Raw genomic sequence first — 20,409 nt, forward strand, 5'->3', positions numbered from 1 at the left:
AAGAAATGGGGACGACGGCGCGACACAACTGGGTCCCGAGGCTGCATGGGGATTCGGGAGCCGGCGTTGACAACCGGCTCGACTCAACTTGTGGTGTCTTGTAAAAGTCGGGCATTCTCGGCTGCCTCGCAACGTTGTCGCCACGGCATTGTGGGGAATCAAATGCTTAAACTGCGCACTCTCGTTCAATTTAGACCAGGGGCTGTGTTGATGTTACAAGTATTCAAAGCCTCAACAGTATTCTCTACATAAATTTTTCAAAATTTATCTCTGGAATCTACATTCAAATATTAGAGATTCAGAACATGGCAAGGGAAGGGAAGGGGCGAATTTATTATGTGAGGACCTGAATCTATTTGGGACCATATAGTCTCTGAGTGCGGCGGTGCCGACCATAGGAAAAAGGCATCTTACTGTAACAACTTTCTTTCTCAAATTTAATTTTGCAAATTCCCAGAAAAAAAAAAAAAAAAAAAAAACCCTTTATTTTATCATCTAGAACCTTACACAACATTTAATTAAAAAGTACAAGGAAAAATTAGATTCAAGATACTTGGGATTGGCTTTTGGAGTAAGGTATCCAAATATTGAGAAAGCAACAATTTTGATCCTCCTTCAAAATTGAATTTGTTTTCGTAACTGAGAGATCCAAATAATGAAAAAGCAACAATTCCAATCTTTCTTCAAAATTTGACTGTGTTAAGGGTGAGAATCCCTCCCTCATAAGAGCTTTTCTGTTAAGAGGTACTTGGGATTGGCCTTTCATAGGTCCTGTGTGTTGACATCATCTTCATATACTGGTTGATCATTAACAAAAGCAATTTTTGTTGTTTCAGAAAAGGAAAAAAAAAAAAAAGCTAAGAAACTGTATTCAGCTTCATCAACCCATCAGAGAAAAAGCAACTGATTAATGCATTAATAAGAATAAAGTGTTCACCATTTGGCTTGTGGAGAAGCTATACACAGTATATATACTTGTTATCATTAGCAGGATTATATATATATATATTAAAGGCAAGATGCGAAAATTATTTAACATGAGGCAATGAGAAACAAGCGGCAACACAGATGACAAAGGAATGTAGGTGATGAGAGCTAGAGCTGTGGTGAGATCTGGTACCCAAATGTGTTCTCTCCGCTGTAAGTAACATATAGAAACCCATCTGCATCCTTCTTTTCGTCGTATATGGCAGACATTATTGCTCCTGCAATAACTCCAAAACCTTTGTTATCCAAAATCCAGCAACAAGAGATTCAATTTGAAGAATCTCAAAATGGGCCATTTGATCATTTTGACAGATCTGAATCTGCCAATCTCAACCAATTCTTTATGAAAGCACCAGTTTTTGCAAAATATTTTGAAAAATTATCAAATTTAATTTAAAACTTTGTGGGAATAAATTATTGTCAAAACCATAATTTATGATGGGAAGGAAAGTTGGAATGAATATAAACAAACAAAATTAGTTCTAGAGCAGGTGTATGTGAGCAAGGGAGGGGTAAAATTGCAATATTGTTGTTACCTGTAGGTGGGAGGACATTGTCCACAAATATGAATATAGCCTTTTCTGCACTCAGCTTAATTCTCTTCCGGATCACATAGACAAATTGTCCTACAGTCAGGTCAGCTGGGACTAGGTACCTGTATGTTCTTATCCAAGTAAATACCAAGAAGTTTCACAGCTTTCAAGCACCATATGCACACTATATTGACTAACTGGTAGCAGACAAAACCATGTTCGCTTCTTTTGCGTCCTTTATTTTCTCTTTTCTAATTCCATGACTTTCCCTGGGGTTGGATCATCTGGTGAAGGGATAGAAAGTCATGGGGCTAGGGGGTAGAGGTAGGGGTCAAGTCTAGAGTTCAATTTTCCTTAGATTCCAGTATTTGTCGTTAAAAGGAAAAAAGATCATGTTTTTGGCTTCAAATAAAAATATATATAATAATAAATAAATAAAAATTGAACAGGCATGCTTCAAAACTACCTTTTTCTTATTTCGTTCCAGGTATGTTATCCCACTCTCTCAAATGGATAAGAAAATCTCGATACAAGCATTGATTTTGAAGTTGAGTTTAATATTACATCCCCTTTCCAGCCTAATTCACTAGGTGAAACAGGGACCACACCACTGATTTTTCATTGGGGTGGGGTGGCGTGGGGTGGGGGGAAGAGAGAGAGTTGGTGTTTCAAATAACTCATGTTGATCTGCCAGTCACTAGAACAACTGTATACAATATAATTATGATGAGGATAAATAATTTCTAAAAGATATTAATAAAGAAAGAAAGCTCCAAACATAACAAGAAACAGGCAAACCATTAGTGGGATGAAAATGTTGCTTACTTCTTCTTGTCAATGTTCGGAATATCACTTCTCTCAGCCTTCTCCACAATCACCTTGAAATCATAAAATCAAATTATAAATAGATGCGCTATTGGATACTGCAAGGATAGTCTTATTATCTCATCATGCATTATGCTTGCAACTTGGGCAGTTCCACTTTTATTTTTATTTTTTTGTAGTTCATTGGATGGCCTTCGGAAGTTCCAGCAATGAATAGATGCAAGTACCATCTGACTAAACTCTCTCCATTGGCCATATCAAGTTTTAAGAGAAAAGAATGAAAACAGATAAGTGATCTAAATGCAATGAATAAAAAGAATTGCTAAACTGCTAAGTGATCTAACTTGATCAAAAACTCAATTCACAGGGTGAATTCAAGTTTGCACTTCTGAATGGGCATTTTAGAATGTAACTTTAGTAAAGCATGAAATGTATATATTAGGGATGGCAAAGAAAACCCATCAGGTCAGGTCTCTGTGGGGATCCACCTCTAATAGGGGGCAAGGACAGGGAAGGAGAAAATTGAATAAACTCAAACCAGGGGCAGGGACAGGAACAAGGGTGGGGACGGGGAACTTGCTCCCCTAGCAAGGATTCCCCATCCCCATCCTAGTCCAAGACAAAGAATGTAGGAGGGACGGGAAAAAAATACTAGAAGCGGGGATGGGAGTAGGGGAGCCCTATGTGATCCCACCCCATTAACATCTCTATATCTCCTTGTATGTGAAATACCTCTACTCAGAGGTTTTCATGCATGGTAAAACGAGCCACTCCTTTTTCCCTTCTTTTTTCCTTTTTGATTGACAATGACAATACATGTAAAAACAAGATGCCAAAGGTGGCACAACCTAGCTACACAAGACAAGTATGAAACTGGAAAAGAAAAAGTAGCACAAAAACAGATAATACAGACTCAAAACCAACAATAGAACCAGAAATCTCAGGCTTCCATTCCCATTTCTGCTCTCCCTATGTTAGTTTTACAGAAATGATAAATTATGTCTAAACTGAAAATACAGATCCTCTCATCCAGCCAGCTATAGCCACAGTTCTATGTTACTGAAATGCACCATAAAATGTGCTAGAAGGCCAAAAAATACTGATTTGATGTTTAGCCAAATTTCATCTATCAAGGTTGTCACTATTAAGCCAGGAAGGTCAGTAGGAGGATTAGGATGAAGATGATGAGGTGTCAGATACTTTTCAAAACAGAGGGGTTACTGGATATATAGGAGTCACCTTTTGAGGGTTACAAGTCAAAATGAATGCATTTTTAAGGATATCGAGATGTGTTGACAGGAAACTAACCAACTATGGACAGTAAGAAGAAGCAAGAAAGAATGTTGAGGTGTCAGATAGGGAGATAAAGAAGTTGACTTTTCTATAAACTGAAGGGACAGGCCCATGGACTACAATAGTAGTTCAAGAAGGAAGGTGCGTGGGATTGATTTCCTTTTTTCATTAAGTCTTGAATCTAGTTGAGTAATGTAAGAGCGGATATGAACAGTAGAATATACAGAGTAAAACTTCATTAAGTTGGAGTATGTTTGTAAAGCAACCATTTTAGATTTTTGGAATGGCCACTTCTGTACCTAGCATTCTTAAGAGAAAGGTGTGAAACAAGATGAGCTATTTTGACATGGGAGACGGGAGGCTGGCTGTTAAGGTGGCAAGGTTCATCAGAACAATTTATCTCCTATTTTCCATTGAGAACAAGGATGCGGAAGGCAGTTTTCTCTAGGTTATGTCCTCAACAGATGAGAGCAAATGATGACTGGCCAAGATGTTGGTCAGGATGAGGAGAATGTGGATAGCTATCACTTGCTGATGTGTAGGAGAAAGACTTCAAATCTTTCTATTTCCCTATGAAAAAAAATAAATACTTGAGACTTGCATCAGCCATGCATGCCTCATCAGATCTTGTGAAGGCAAAGAGATTATTTGATACATAATCCCTTCATGTGCTCCAGTGATATGTGAGGACTTTGATAAATTCATCTTGTCACCATCCGAGGATGAGCATTTTTCTAGCGATATGCATAAAGGTCTTATGCAATTATGTGAATCATTTTTATTTTTATTTTTTATGTGATTGCAGTACTTTAAGAGAGGAGAGGGCCCTTACAACTCAAAACATGGTGGCCAGTTTCATTTTTTTCCCAGGATTCTCCTTATGATGTGAGGGCCAAAATGTCAAAACAGGAGGTCTTGTTGCAAATTATGATATAAATGTTGAGGAATAGTCTATTATTGGATAGCCACCTGAAGAGAGTGAGAAACATAGTCCTTAAGAAGGAATACAAAAGGTCAGTAGTCACTTAGGAGATTGGTAGGTAAGAAATCACAGCATATTCAGATAAAATGTGGGGAGGACAAGAATAAGGAATTCTCTAAAAAAATTTGTAACTGCTCATAAGAGGGTTAATTGCAGGTTGGAGTTGACAAATATGATTTTTCATGAACTGGAGGTGACTAGGAAGGCATCAATGAACTTAGTAAATTGTATCAAGAGGGTCATCATTAGAGACAAACATAGGATGGATTCGATTGCCAAATATTAGATGGTTGAGCCAAGGATTGCTAGAAAAGCCACTTCAAGATTAGGATGGAACACATCCGTGATACCCATATAGTGTCGAATGACCACTTGCAAATGCAACTAAATCAGGGAACTTATGATCAAGCACCAGCAATTTGCATGATGTGACTATGCAGTTTACAAAACAAACTCTTGTTTGTTGCATGGGAACAGACTAGGAAAGCAGATCAACACAACTCAAAGATGCCAACCCTGCAAATTCTTCAAAATTGAAGCAAGGTCACAACAATTATTAAATATGTAACATATGGTTTATACAAAGTAATATTTTCTCCCTCAATCAAAAGCCTCCATTCATTAAATATATTATGGAAATGACTCAAGAAAACATATATGAAAAGATGACCCAACTTGTTTTTTTCCCCTTACTACTGTAATTTTATTTTATTTTATTTTATTTTTTTATATTATAATTGAGAATCCAATGAATATTGATTCTATATCTGAAATTCTGAAACAAATAAATCAAAATTTTAGAGACATCAAGGACATGTTATTTAATCTAACATGGAGTTGGATCCCCTTTGAAGGTGTCTATTCCACATAACCACTTAAAGATTGAAACAAGTTGTGCTAAGTGCAGTCAATGCACAAGAAAATAAAGGCAATGTCAAATAGGTTTTCCCATTTGGAGATCTAATGCACTACGACTGTGTGCACACATAAAATGAGTTATGTCATATGCAAACTACACAACTCTTCAATTCAATAAGGCATGGCTATAATCGACTTAGGTTGCACACTGGATTTATATTCAGGATTCCAAAAACATGATTCAAAACCCAAAAGCTAGAAATCAAGATACCACTTAAACCTATTAAAGGATAATTTCAATCAATAAAGGCAAAAAGGTTGATTGCACATGATTTAAAACCCAATAGCTAGAAATCAAGATACCACTTAAACCTATTAAAGGATAATTTCAATCAATAAAAGCAAAAAAGTTGACCGCAGAGAATTAAACTAAATCAAAACAAATAAATTAATATAATATAACAAACTAAGGAACTTAGGCTACAAAAATAAAAATAATTAACCAGAAGATTTAGTGCTAAATTGGGAGTCCTAGTTCAGAAGAAAACTTCATACTACTGAATATGCAGAAGTGAAGAAGAAGCATAAAATCTTGAAGTCCCAACTACCCAGCACAGTAGTGGTTAGTGTTCAGTGTATAGCATCCACTTGTCTCTCCATGAAATATCCATGCCTTTTTACAGTAATTTTATTACTCCAATCAAATTGTTCACCATCAAAAGCAAAGTGGTCAGAATCACTGAGAATCGATTCTTACTGGAATTCTTTCTGGATATTTGTCCCTAATTCTAGCAGCCTCTGCCCGCCTCTTCTCTGCAGGAGGTTCAATAACACAACAATATCATTTTTTTACTCACTGTTTAAAATAAATAAATACGACCCCTTAAACACATCAACATCAATCATACCAAATTCGTGCTCTTGCTTGAAATAGCTCTTTGCCATATTAGTTGAAAAACTGCAAAGAAATAAGGGAGCAATACCTTCAACGGAGATCAGGTCAAAACATAATAACCAAAATAAAAATTCAACACTAGTTTATCAATCCATTACTAATAGATGATTAATAAAAATCATTCACGACTTGTGAATCTAACGATACTACTCCATGACACCAAATCCAAGGAACTCAAACCTCAACACCAAATTTCGATCAAAACTGTGAATTCAAAAGAAAAATGGAACAAAGACAAAACCTTGAACTTAAAGTTCAAGTGATCAAAAACCCTAATAATAAAGATCATACATGAAAATATATACAGAGAGAGAGGAAAACCTAACAATCCGTTTGGATACAAAGAAAACAGATGAAGAGAAACCGAAGAATAAAATCTTAATTACCCGCTTAAAAGGAAACGATATGAATTTAAGAAGAAGACTTACATAGATTGATTCAGAGAAGAAGAACAAGCCCCTTTCTGTTCTGAGTCTTTGAAGAATATGGCACTATTATAATAATGTGGGGGGGTTGGGGGTTTGGCGGTCCCTCCGGTTCGCTACGGTGAGGTATGGGAAAGTTAGGAATCAAATCCCGCCACGTCAGCATATAATGGTACTGGATATACATCGTACGGTTGGAAAACGTTATCTTTCTCTTCTTGATTTGATTTATTGGCATATGATAAAATATCTCTCTTGTTGAGAGGTCATGTGAATATATTTTATTGTTTAAATAAAAATTATTCAATTTTGTTTTTTTTTTAAATTACCAAATTATGTTCTAATAAAATTTAAAATTCTCAATATTTTCTTTTCTTTCATGATTTATAATGATTCTTCAGTACTTTTTAAAAAAATTTCTCAATGATGATAGATTAAATGTGCATGTGGTATTGAAAGACAAAAAAAATGAGATGGTAGTAAATTATGAAAATTAGGGTATGTTAGGTAACCATTTATTAAAATAATTTTTTGTTTTTTAAAACAAAAAAAGTAAAAAATATATATATATTTCACAATTAAAAACTGTTTTTTATTTTCTACTTTTAAAAACAAAAATAATATGTTTTAGAAAATATATTTCAATTGTTTTATATTATTTTTTAATAACTATTTTTAAAAATAATTATACTAGAATGATTAAAAACAAAACATTAAATGTAAAAATATTTTTTAAAAAATATTCAAAAATATTAAAAATTGATTAAAATTATTTTAAGTTTCAAACAAACTTTTATTTACAAAACATGAGAAAATAAAATTAAAAAACTGTTTTAAAAATTAGTTTTTAGAAAATCAGTTAATAAACATGTCCTTAATTTTTTATTTAAATTTTTTAAATATCATTGTATTCATTTTTATTTTTATCTTTAATTTTAAAAAATAAAATGTAAAATAAATTAGTTAAGATGTTTGTAATTTATTTAATTTTTTTTATATAAATTTCAGTGTAAAAAAATAAAATTGAAAATAAAATGTAGCATTTCATTTCCCTTTCATGTATTCTATTTTTTAAATATTATAAAACCAAAAAACTCTTATATGATTTTAAAAAAAAAATCGAGGCACTAAAAACAAAAAATTTAAGCAAAAATTTTGATATAAAACTACATTTGGTTATTGAAAAATTTAAGAAAAAAATATTAGGAAAATAATATGAAAAGGAAAAGTAGAAAAAAAAATTTAAAAATTAAAATTAATAAATTCTTTTTATATGTTATTCTGAACCCACTCATTTATTTTAATTAAATTATATAATTTTAACTAATTTTATATAATATTTTTCATAATAAAATCAAATATAAAATATCATTTTCCTTAATATTTTTTTATTTCTTTAATAATTTCATATAATCAAACCTAACATAAAAATTTATATTTTTATATATCTATTTTCTATTTTTAGAAATAAAATATAAAATACATTAAAACAAGAGGAATAATTTTCTTAAAGTAAAAGCAATATCATGACATGTAAGTTGATTGGCGGATTGAATTAATGAATTTATTTTATTTATTACTCCTTTGTTTGGTGCAATTTCATTTATTTAAAATAATCGTCATTATTCAAATGAAATATCTTTCACTAGGTATGAATAAAAGTATTTACACAATATTAGGTTGTTTTTATTTATTTTACATGTCATCTTCCTTAATTAATATTTAATTACATTTTTGTATCATGGTCACATTATTTTTATCCAAATTATAATTTTTTCCATATTTCTCAGATCTCCAATCATAATTTTTGTACCATAATCATATCGGATTATTTGATTAAGAGGGTCATTGAAAATCCAATTTTGTAAAGTTAATCTTTCTTTATTTTTTGACCTTATTTAGACAAAAATGCCTTTACATATATGTAAATATTTGAAATAATTAAGGATATTTAAGTCAAAAATGAATTACTCTTCAAACAAAAACATGGAAAATGTTGTATTCACAAGTATGAGAATCATTTCATTCATTTTAACCAATTAATTCAATCATATTTTTCGTACTTTAATCACATTCTTTGTACTCGAGTAACATTTTTTGTACCTTAATACCTTAATCATGTTTTCACATTATAATTTTTGTACTTCAATCATATTCTTTGAACTCTAATAATATTTTTTGTACATTTATATCATTCTTCATATCCTATTATATTTTTTTATTACCTAATCATGTTCTCAATACCCTATCAACAATTTTTTATCTCAGCACTTCAATTATATTTTTTGTATTTTGGACACATTTTTTATATCCTAATCATAATCCTCTACATACTTTTGTGCTTGAGAATAATTTTTAAAAATTAAGGCAGTAAAATATATATATATATATATATATATATATATAATAATTAAAAAAATTTAATAAAAATTTTCAAGTACCATATAGAAAGAGGTTAGAAAGACTTCTTAGCATCACTCTACCCAATGGCTTCGAAGAAATGCAACAAGTATTTTTAGATTTTTTTTTTTTTTAATCAACATTGAATGTTAAATTGATACAATAGTATTGTAGAATTTTCCATGTCATGATTTCTTATTCATTGTTTTATCTGCGCTTTTCAGGGGAAAGCTGCAGTTTTCAGCTTCAAGCCTCTGAATGTTAAGGGATTCCCCACCCCCTTAAAGCATAAAGATCCCCAAATCTAAGTCAGTTAATCATGCTCCACAGAGTGAAACAATTTTATTGTGGTCTGGTCATCAACCAACCCTTCAGCTTCTCACCTTTGGTGTAGGGCCTGGTAAAGATATAAGAGGAAAACAATCTCAATCTTTCCTTTACACCTCAGCATGATCTTCAACCAAACCCTTCTGCAATGAGAAGGGTTAGAATCATCCAAGTAGGTCAATGAGAAGCACTATATCAATCTGGAACATTTAATGCCAAGCACTCATGAAGAAACTCCATGAACGAATCTCGTCATACCTTCAGCGTATTTTTAAGGGTAAATTTCCAGATGTTGGATGTAATAAATTCTTTATGTTTATCAGCTGTGGCATTCAAGTTCTAGGGTCGGGCTGGGAAGGAAGAATGAGGTTTCAAAAAAGGGTAGAATGATATATAATAATATTTGCTTGTAAGTTAACTAATGGATGTTGTGGCATTACTCAAACCAAATGTAATTCATAAAAACAACATTTTAGTCGAGAATTGATAAATGTAAGTGCAAAACACAAATTGGTTCAATAATCCATCAAACAACTGTTTTCCCCCTGATCAAAAACACAACTAAAATTCTTGAAAATCTTGCTTGAGTACGCTCATAACCTATGCCCAAAACTGCTACCAAATGAACTTTTCCTAAGCCACAAGGGTGCTGGCGGTGGTAGATTCACTGCATAACGAGAATCAACAAAAAAGTAAGTACTCTGGAGCATGATACATTTTATTTAACATAAACAATCAAAGATTAATAAAGTAATAAACACCAAAATGTTAGTCAATATAGGTCCTCATCACCCATCCATGCAGGGTGAGTTACCGATTCTTTTGGTGGGCATATGCATAAAGCACGACTAACATTCTAACCTAAATCAATACAAATTATAACACTAAAATTTCAACAATACCATAGACCAATTCAATTTGAAATTATACATTCAGCTGTATAGAGTATATAATTAAGGTAATTGTGCTCCACTCAAAATCAGATTTCAAAGGAACCCCGTCAAAAAAGTTCGTATATCAAAATAATATACTTACAAAATCACTCATGTGTCAAATATACAGCTACGTTAACATAGCCTAAAAATCCCAAGCGCAAATCCTGCCTCAGCATTCAACTCTACTTACAGGCACATTATATAGTGATGTACAACACCTAAGAATGCGAATGATTGGTGAAACATTACATTATTAATATATTCAGATTCCAATAGTAGTTTGATGGTCTGGGTTGGATCCACTTACAATCAGATACCACAGTCCAAACTGTTGTATCAGTAATCAATTCAAAAAACCAAATTAATTTGGAATGGATCCAAACATGAACTAATATGCATATATCAGCTAGAAATAGTAACTAGAGTGCAGTGGTTTTGGTGCTCCTTAATAATGAACATAAGCAAATTTATCATCTTGGTATCATTGCTCAAATCATGCAAATTGGTGGACACTTTTCTAAAACACAGAAACAAAATGCAGCTACAAAACAAAAACACTGAATAAAAATCTCCAATCAAAGCCACCAAAAATACTCTGAAAACCTGATAGGAATATATGTTAAATTGGCCTAAAAGAAAGGCCAATATTAGGAACCTATATTAGGGAGGCAAATGTGTTCAAAGAAATTTCTAGCTCCACCATTTTCACTCACAACAGGAGATTTAATATCCATATCATTACTCCATTTTATTTAAGCCTTGTTGCAGGTGAGTGAGTGACAAACACGTGGAGCTTGGCACAACAAACTACCGCAACCATTTAACACCTTTTTATAGGACAAAATAGAAAACAAAAGGCGTGACTACTTACTACTTCCACACAGGTGGCAGCTTCTTTGTCCTCTTGTAATAGCGAGCAAGGCGATGGATCCTACTCTCAACCAAGATCAATCTAAACTTGGAATCCTTATCCTTCCTGTTCCTCTCCAGATGCTTGCGAATAGCAACTGCTTTCTTAATGAGGTGATAGAGATCCTCGGGAATTTCAGGAGCAAGCCCTAACCAATTTTAAAACAACAAATCAAATAAACATCCCTCTTGAATTTAGGATAGAAAAGAGCAATCTGCACCAATAGAAAGCCAAGGGAAACAAACCATGAGCCTTGAGAATCCGCAAGATCTTGCTCCCAGTGACACTCTTGACCTGAGCAATACCATGGGAATCACGAAGTATAACACCAATTTGAGAAGGTGTCATACCCTTCTTGGCAAATTTGCAGATGTTCTCCTCAACCTGAAGGATTAAAACAAAATCAATAATAAAAGTCAGACACAATGAACAAAATGGTTTAGTTCATTTAAAATATTGAAAAGGAAGAAAGAAACAAAGGAAGGTATCAATCATAGGTCACCAACTAAACACAGTGAACAGACTCATGGTCTCATTTTTTTTATAGGCAAATAAGAATAATTATATATTAAAGCGCCATCAAAGGCAGGCAAGCACAATACATCGAAAGGATACATGTGAGAAAACAAAAAGAAGCAAGCTACAACCACAACTGCAATCCAGTACTTAAAGCTCAACCACTCAATAAAAACTATCAAGGATAGTGTACCAGTTAAACTATTAACTATAAGATACCCTCAGGACCAAATGCGTAGATTAGATATAAGGGAGTCTTTGAAAGATTGGTTTGCAAGTTCAAAGATGCTTCCAAAAAAGGCAAAGAGGAGCTGTTCTCCATACCTTTCTTCTCTTCTTGACTACAAAGCTCCCATTAACAAGTCCTCCATCGAATATGGGAGAACTCATGAAATGCCAAATAAAGAGAATAGAAAGTGTCATAGCCCTATAGCCTTCCCACAATGTATAAGAAGATAGTCTACTGATTCTTCTGCATCTTTACACATACAACAATAACCCACTAAAAACCATCCTCTCATTCAAAGTTGGTCTTTACTAAGGGTCTCATTCAGTTTCATGATTTTAACCATAGCTGTTAGTTGATGATTTGATTTGAAAACCATTAAACAGAATAACAAGCAGAAAATCATCAAGTAACGGCTATGGTTAACCCTATAAGCAGCTTATAGGTTCCATTTCACATAAAAACTACAATAAGCACACTGACCAAACTATGGGTTTGATTGATTGAAGATAAAAGAAAATCATCAATCCAAATGTGACAGACTTGGATCGTGTTTGGATGTCCCATTATTCTACTTACAAACATATATTTAGTGGATCTGGATATCATAATAAAGAAACAGACATCATCACAAATTATGGTGAAATTTTCAAAGGTTGGCATTTCACTTCGATTTTTCATTCTATATGATGGGTATGCATCCAAAGGGCATCTTAGGGTCTTCTTTTATTTGAAATAAGGGAATCACTAATAAAACACCACTATGAACAGGACCACTCTTCACTTAGTTCTTGGAAAATTCGGAATTCGCCGCATTAACTATCAAAAGGAAAAGAAAGAATCCAAGAAAAACCATTTTCAAATGGGCTCATATCCCAATCAATTTTCATAATTTTATCTTACTTTCCTTTCATTCTTTCCCAGATCTAAAGACGTCAATAGCATCTTATCCGCCGCAATAAGTTGAGAAAAGTTTAACCAAATCAAACATAGTGAACATCCATTTAGCCTCCATTTAAATCCTAAGAAAATGAGGAAACTAGGGTTTTCATACAAGGCGACTAAGTTGCATTAGACCTCTCAAGTCCCAATCAATGGAAAAAAAAACAATTTTTATCTCTTTTATTTTTCAGCAACCAAAAGTGACTCATAAAAGAGAAAAAAACATTTCAAGAACTAAAATCAAAAACAAATTTAGGGTTTCAGTCAATTCAATCAATAATATAAACATAATCTAGAGAAAAGTGTGGGCCGTCTCACATCCTGAGAAGAGATCTTCAGCCAACTTGGTGGAGTCCTCTTGTAGGGCAGAGCTGAGGAAGAAATACCCTTACTGAAACAAAATCACAGAGATCAAAGACATGTCAGCAAGTACCACACAAATCCCTTATCTTCATTGTAAAAGAAAAAAAAATTTCCAGAAAATTATTCCGATAACTGTTTTCTTTAGAAACAAAAGGAGACAGAAATTCATAGAACTGTTCGCGGAGAATCCAGTGAGAAGTGAACGAACCCGCGACTGTGCATGCGACCCATGGTGTAGTAGGATGGAAGCCTCGGCGCCGCCTCTCCGGGGGTGACTGCTGCTGCTTTGCTCTGTGAGGAAGAGAGAAACCCTAGAGAACAAATGGGCGCTGAGATTAGGGTTTTTATCTTTGTTTGTTTTATTACATTCGAGTCCTTGAATTTTGTGTTTTTTGCGTTTTGACCCCTCACAGGCAAGGCGTTCAGCCCAATCCAACCCGATTCCAGCCCAAAAAAATACTAGTTTGGCTTGGCTGGGCTGGGTTTGGGTTTGGGTTTGAATGGAGACGATCATAATTTTTAGCAATTAAAAGTTAATTGCTTTCATAATGATCATGAATATGATATTTAAATTTTTATTTATTGAACCCGACCAACCTAGAACCTCTGACAAATCGGGTTCGGACTTGGGTCAAAAAGTCTCTAGCCCATATTAGATGGGCTCTAAGGCCCAACCTGCACATGTTACAATCCTTCTCATGGACAACATATTGACAACCATGCTATTGGGCTTAGTCTTGGTTCATGGGTTTTGATGTCTTATATGAAGAAAGAATAATTTGAAATATAAATTTTTAAATAAATCAAATAACAAAGATGTGAATTTTTGTTTTTTCTTTCTCTAATATTTTTTTAAGATTCAAACAAAACCTAAACCTTTAGGTTGATTGTCATAGCTTTGAAATTTCATTTCTTTTGAGTTGAACATGTTTATGTTCTTATTTTTATTTTTTAGCTCATAAATCATGACATTTCATATACGGGATAGAAAGATAAAAGAAAAAGATTCATAGTAAGAAAATAAAAATAAAAATATTCCTTTAAATATTTTTCTTTATTTTTCAAATAATGAATTAAGAGTTTGAAATTGTATAAGAAAATATTTCTTCCTTCAAAACTTTTCTTTGTTTTTTAAGATAAATAATTAAAAGTTTAAAATTGTATAAGACCTCAAAATAATTTTTTTATAAGTTTTTACTATTTTCTTCAAAATAAAAGTGGAATTAATATTTTTTTTTTCTTTTCAAGGGAATTGAGAGATAATCTCTATTAGGGACGATGTTGGATAATGTTTTTTGAAAGTTGTTCTTGTAAAACCAAATATTGGTTAATTTCAATTAACAAGACAAAAAATTTGGAGTTAATGTTTTATGTTTACTGTGCTTAAGTAATACGGTTTCCAAATTGGTAAATCGCAAAGATAAATCAAGTTAAAAGAAAATCAATAATAAAAAGAGAACCTCAAAAAGAAGATCAATCAAGACTTTTTTATACAATCTCTTTGTAAAGTTCTTATTACACTATACTCATATCGCATTTTATTTTTATTCAAACACCTAAAATCATCAAAGTACTAAATTATTTTTAATTATTTTAAAAGTTAGATGGTTTCACGTTTTTATTAAAACCTTTGATCAATTTTTTTTTTGCACTTGTTTTAAAAGATTTTAAGAGGTTACACATATAGTGCATTTACTTTCAAACTTGCATCTTATCTTAGTGCACCATTCGACCTGGTTTCTTTGCATTCCACTTGAGCAAATATTATAAGCCAAAAATTATTTCTTCATTAATATATTTTGTTTTGAAACTATAATCCAAAGGAGGGAGTTTAAAGATTTTGTCTTGTTGTAAAAGGTGCTTAAAGTCATGATCCAAGAGGGTGATTAGAGCCATAAGTTTAAGAATATTGATTAAAACCATAATTCAATTGTGAACATTAAAAACTTTGATTGAAAGCCTTGTTAATAGAACTTTCACTAAGTTAGGAGCTTGACAAGAGTATGTATAAACTAGGTTGCATCAATCCATGACAGAAGCTAGTGTTTGCAATTTTTATTTTTTACTCATTTTCTTTTATATGCAAATTGTTATTTCGTCATATTTTTTATATAATTGCATATGACGTCATATATATTCTCTAAGTTAAAATTCACAAATGTTGATCATCACCCTATTCATCCCTATCTTTGTGCTAAGGTGATTATCTTAGGTTGGTATAATTAGAATCCCATGTTTTGTAGGGAAAAGGATAGTTTGAGAACTTAAAAGTGTTTTTAACTTTTTTTTTGCATTTTTAAATGTATTTTAAAAATAATTTTTATATAGTCATTTATTTTAAATAATTATTTATATAATTATTATTATTTAAATATCTCTTAGAAAACAAGTAAAAATAACTAAAAAAATTCTCTGGAACATCATATTTTCTATTTTTGAAAACAAAAAACTGTTTTCCATTTTTTTTATTACCTAAAGAATTAGATTTGAACCAGAATCAAATATGTGAAATCACTTGAGTTTTTGACATCCTTGACAACTAAAAGTCCACCAAAAGACTACCTATATGGCTATATCTAGATTTCCAGCTAACTGGGCTTAAAAAAGGCCTAAAGCTCTAATCCTCTGACAAGTAGTCCATTCATTGAGGCCCAACATTTGTACATTGCTTTGGTGGATTACTGGCTTTTCCATTTGTCTTCACACTTCTTGTTGAGTAAAATAAATAAATAAATGAAAATAAGTAAACAGGGTATTGTTAAGGTGTGGCTGAAAAAGCAGAGTCATCCCCTCCCTCTGCAAAGGGATTGAAAAAGTAGCAAAATGGACAAAGAAAGCACAAATTCTCCTTTTCCCCTTGTGCTTGTCTCTTTCTAATGCCATATATCTACTGTGGAATCCCTATTTATCTCAGGAAAAAAAGGGGATGTTCTGAAAAAAAAAAAGTGTTCAAATTTTTAATCAGACTTTTATTAAAAAAAAAATTTAAAATTCCCTATTTTTAAAAATATTTTTCATAATATTTTAATAATAATAATATTGAAAATTTAAAATTCCATTTAAAAAAAAAATATTGCAATATATTATATAAAGCAATTTTTTTAGGAAAAGAGAAAAGGTATCAAATATATTCTATATATGCTCTTTACCTAGGTAGGTGTTACATTATTTGCAGTGCGCAAGATTTTAAAGTTTAAAGTGGCCTTTGTCCCACACATATGGTATGTTTATGGGAGGGAATCAAAACCCCATTTGAGTTTATTAAATGATCAAAGATTTATGGACAGAAAAGAGAGAGAGAGAGAGAGAGAGAGAGGGAGGGAGGGAGAGAGGGAGAGAGAGAGACGACACATATGGCATTGTTTATGGGAGGGAATCAAACCCCATTTGAGTTTATTAAATGATCAAAGATTTATGGACAGAGAGAAGGGGGGGTGTGGGGGGAAGAGAGAGAGGGAGGGAGGGAGAGAGGGGGAGAGAGGGAGAGAGGTCGATCACATGATGTATAGGAGAAGAGAATAAAAAAAGAAACTCTACTCTGACCCCCCCTGCTAAAAAGCAGAAAAGATGGAGAGAAGGGGAACCCTTTTCAAGAGCAAGCCAGCAAGGATAGATGATGGCTTGATGAATGGTAGATTACACCTCCATCTGCCCGTCACGCCCTAAGATATTTGAAAGTTGATGAAAAAGGAAACCCTAAAAAAAAGGGACTTTGGTTATGACTTCCACCCATTTCTTTCGCAATTCCAATCATGAGTGACAAATGACAATCACCTCTTTGTTTTCTTTTGGTAGGTAGGACAGTGCACATCTATGGGGTTTTGTATTTTCTATTTTTCATTAACTAACTTTTTTCAAATTTTTTTGAAGTTTGGAAGCAGGAGAGATGAGCTTGACTTTATACACCAATGATTTTCAGACATAATCATCCTGGATATGAACAATAAATTCTAAATGATGGGTGGGAGGTAACCAATTAGCCATACCGACATTTCACACCTCCAGGCTCCAACTATGTTACCAAATTTTCCTAATGTAACCATTTTGACACGTGGAAACTGAAGGGAATTAAGCCAAATTTTTGAACCATAAGAAACAAAAAAAATTAAAAAAAAACACATGTTAAAGAAAAATAATCACATGCACAAGACAATATTGAAGAATATAGAGTACAATATTTGACTACAATATTTTCTCTCTATATAAAACACGGCAACCACACCACACTAAAAAACCATAATTACAAAAAGCGGTTTCACAATGAGCTAAATGGGCCCAAGATTTTTTCCCAAGGGTGCTGTCCCCGGACCCCTAGGAGGCTTGTCCATGAGCACTCTGGCTTGGACCAATAGTGAAACATCTGTAAATCTTCCATTAAAAAACCACACAATATTATTCGAATCGCATCGTCAAACCGGATCAAATAAAACTAGGCTCCATAAAACCCGACAGGAACTAAACCGAGAATGAAAAAAATTAATTAATTAATTATAATATCCTTATATATCATTTAAAATAATTTTTTATTTTCATTTAAAAATAATATTTCAACTATATTGAGTTATTACCGATCAATTAAATACTGTCTGTTTTGAATTCAATATTCACGTGATCTTAAAACATGTCTACTGTTGTCGCCTCGCATATCCGGTGATCCACGTTGCTGCTAGAGGGATGGACACGTGATTCTCAACACACAAGGGGTTCTTGATTCAGCGATTACACCTGCAAAAGGCATCCGGACAGGGTGTCCGGACGCACCCTCCGATGGTTTTGTTAGCCATGGTGAAAGAGAGATATATAAATCAGTTGGCCTTTTACTAGGTATCAAGAGGTTACCAGGGGATCCCCCCTTCTTCTTCATGCGAAGGCATATATATCCAGCTTCAGGGGTACTGTTCCTCTCATTAATGGTAAGGAGATCTTTTCTGTTGTGATGATGACAATAGGTGTTAGTAGGAGCACTATCATCCTACGAATGGCTGTCAGAGACCATGGTAGGTGATGCGGCTGTCAGAGATCGTGGGAAGCGATTATGCAGAATGATCGTGGGAAGTGACTTGCTGTCACTTCCTCTTGTCTTCTCATTCTGCAGGTGATGGGATGTGGGTCATGGCTGCTTGTTGTGGTTGCGTGTAAGACTCGCTTTACTTTAATTGACCATCCAGACGATTTATATCCGGATGGATCATGCTGAATATCCGGATGTGTTGTGGAGACTATCCGGGTGTCTACGCTCTGCCAGCGTCGTTTGCTCTTCCTTGGATAGGAGAAGCTGAAACGTTGTTTGTCTTTCCTTGAGGGGTTCCGGATAGGATAGCCGCACCATGCATATCTTTAGGGGAATCCGGATGATGATGGTCCGGCTGATAACACGTGCCACGCGTCACCATGAGCCGCGTGCCACGTGTTTCCCAAGGGGAGGGATCCCTACATCTACATGATTAAAAACACGTCCTATTTTTTCTTTCATTTACATCAATTATCATTTAAATTATCTAGAAAATAAATGAGATGTAAATTCCGACATTATAAGACCACCTCCCAAACTTAAGAACTAAAAACGATTGATGGGATGGGGGAGTTCCTTTAAATTATCTAAAAGTAGGAATAGATGAGAAAATAAATGAGATGTAGCCCCTTGAAGCAACCTCCCAAGAACTAAAAATGATTGATGGGATGGGGGAGTGCAGGCATTTACCAAGCCGGGCAGCATTGACAACAAAAATCATATCCCACCATATTGCCAGCTCTAGACATTAAACAGTATCAGATGATCATAAAGATAGGATGTGAGGTGAGCCCCCTCTAATCCATGGCCCATGAACTCTCACAGGCTCTGATGGGTGAGGAGGACCTCTGTCCTATAACCCTAGAGACAGAGATGCATATATCCGGAAACTCACATGCACCATCTCCCGAATGGTCCTATCCTCTATTTTTATGTCTAACTACTTCTTCACAGGCCTCTGATATTTGGATTCTTTTAAAAGTTGCAGTGCTTCAGAAAGGAAATTGTAAAAGAAGATAAAACCCCCTTTGATAACTATTTTTTAAAACTATCCTGAGAAACAGTTTTTGAAAACTGTTTATGTCGTGTTTAATAACTATTTTCGAAAACAGTTTTAAAAAATAGTTTTTAAAAAACAGTTTTTAAAAATTATTTTATAATATTTTGTAAAACAAAAGTTTATTTGAAAACCTGAAATATTTTTATTTTATTTTAAATATTTTAAAAATGTTTTTTATATTTAGTATACTATTTTTAATCATTCTTCGTGCTTACATAATTATTTTCTAAAACCGTCCTAACAAAAAATAAAAATAATAGAAACCAATCAAAAAATATTTTCTGAAAATACATATTTTATGTTCTTAAGAACATAAAACAAAAAAATAGTTTATGACTATCAAATAATGTTTTTTTTTGTTTTGTTTTTTTGTTTTAGGGAATAGAAATCTGTTTTGAAAATAATTACCAAATAGATTCTTAATGTTTTGTAGAACAAAGTTTAGTTTGAAAATTTTATTTTTTATATTTAGTTCTTTATTTTTAATAATTCTACAATATTTGTATAATTATTTTTTAAAATAATTTTTAAAAAATCAATAAAAATAACTAAAAATAATTAAAAGATATTTTTCAAAAACATTCCATTTTCTGTTCTTAAGAATAAAAAACATGAAACGGTTTCTTGTTATCAAACACATTTTCTAATAAAGAATATAAAACTATTTAAAAAAACGGTTCTCAAATAACTCCTAATTTTTTTTTCTTCTATGAATAGATTTGTTAAGTTAGGTAATGGTAAAATTTTGAAAAAACAATGGACCTCAACGGCTCATGGGTGTGTTCAAGTTTGGGTAGTCTGGGTTGTGGGGATCACTACTGTCCCTTTCTACTATAATGGACTACAGCATTGTCTCTAGGT

General features: G+C 33.0%; 2 protein-coding genes across 6 annotated transcripts; both read right to left on the reverse strand.

Moving 5' to 3' along the window:
* Nucleotides 1-888: 888 nt before the first annotated feature.
* On the reverse strand, nt 889-7,083 carry LOC100264435 (autophagy-related protein 8f). 5 transcript variants are annotated; one of them, XM_002280024.5, is made up of 6 exons: nt 6,862-7,083; nt 6,387-6,436; nt 6,236-6,291; nt 2,346-2,398; nt 1,524-1,642; nt 889-1,205 (listed from the first exon to the last, which is right to left on the reverse strand). In XM_002280024.5, exons 2-6 carry the CDS (start codon nt 6,421-6,423, stop codon nt 1,096-1,098), a joined length of 375 nt encoding a protein of 124 aa, XP_002280060.1. In that variant the 5' UTR covers nt 6,424-6,436; nt 6,862-7,083; the 3' UTR covers nt 889-1,095. The 5 variants fall into 5 exon arrangements, with proteins under 5 accessions (XP_002280060.1, XP_059599093.1, XP_002280077.1 ...); XM_059743110.1 differs by having other exon boundaries at nt 6,387-6,461; nt 6,862-6,898; XM_002280041.4 differs by having other exon boundaries at nt 6,820-6,868.
* A 2,916-nt stretch (nt 7,084-9,999) lies between these two features.
* Nucleotides 10,000-13,976, reverse strand: LOC100242146 (small ribosomal subunit protein uS15). The gene is made up of 5 exons (XM_002279976.5): nt 13,686-13,976; nt 13,433-13,505; nt 11,676-11,814; nt 11,392-11,578; nt 10,000-10,252 (listed from the first exon to the last, which is right to left on the reverse strand). The coding sequence occupies exons 1-5, from the start codon at nt 13,706-13,708 to the stop codon at nt 10,219-10,221; spliced, it is 456 nt and encodes a 151-aa protein (XP_002280012.3). The 5' UTR covers nt 13,709-13,976; the 3' UTR covers nt 10,000-10,218.
* Nucleotides 13,977-20,409: the final 6,433 nt, after the last annotated feature.

This window comes from Vitis vinifera, chromosome 15 (assembly GCF_030704535.1).
Source record: "Vitis vinifera cultivar Pinot Noir 40024 chromosome 15, ASM3070453v1".
Taxonomy (NCBI): domain Eukaryota; kingdom Viridiplantae; phylum Streptophyta; class Magnoliopsida; order Vitales; family Vitaceae; genus Vitis; species Vitis vinifera.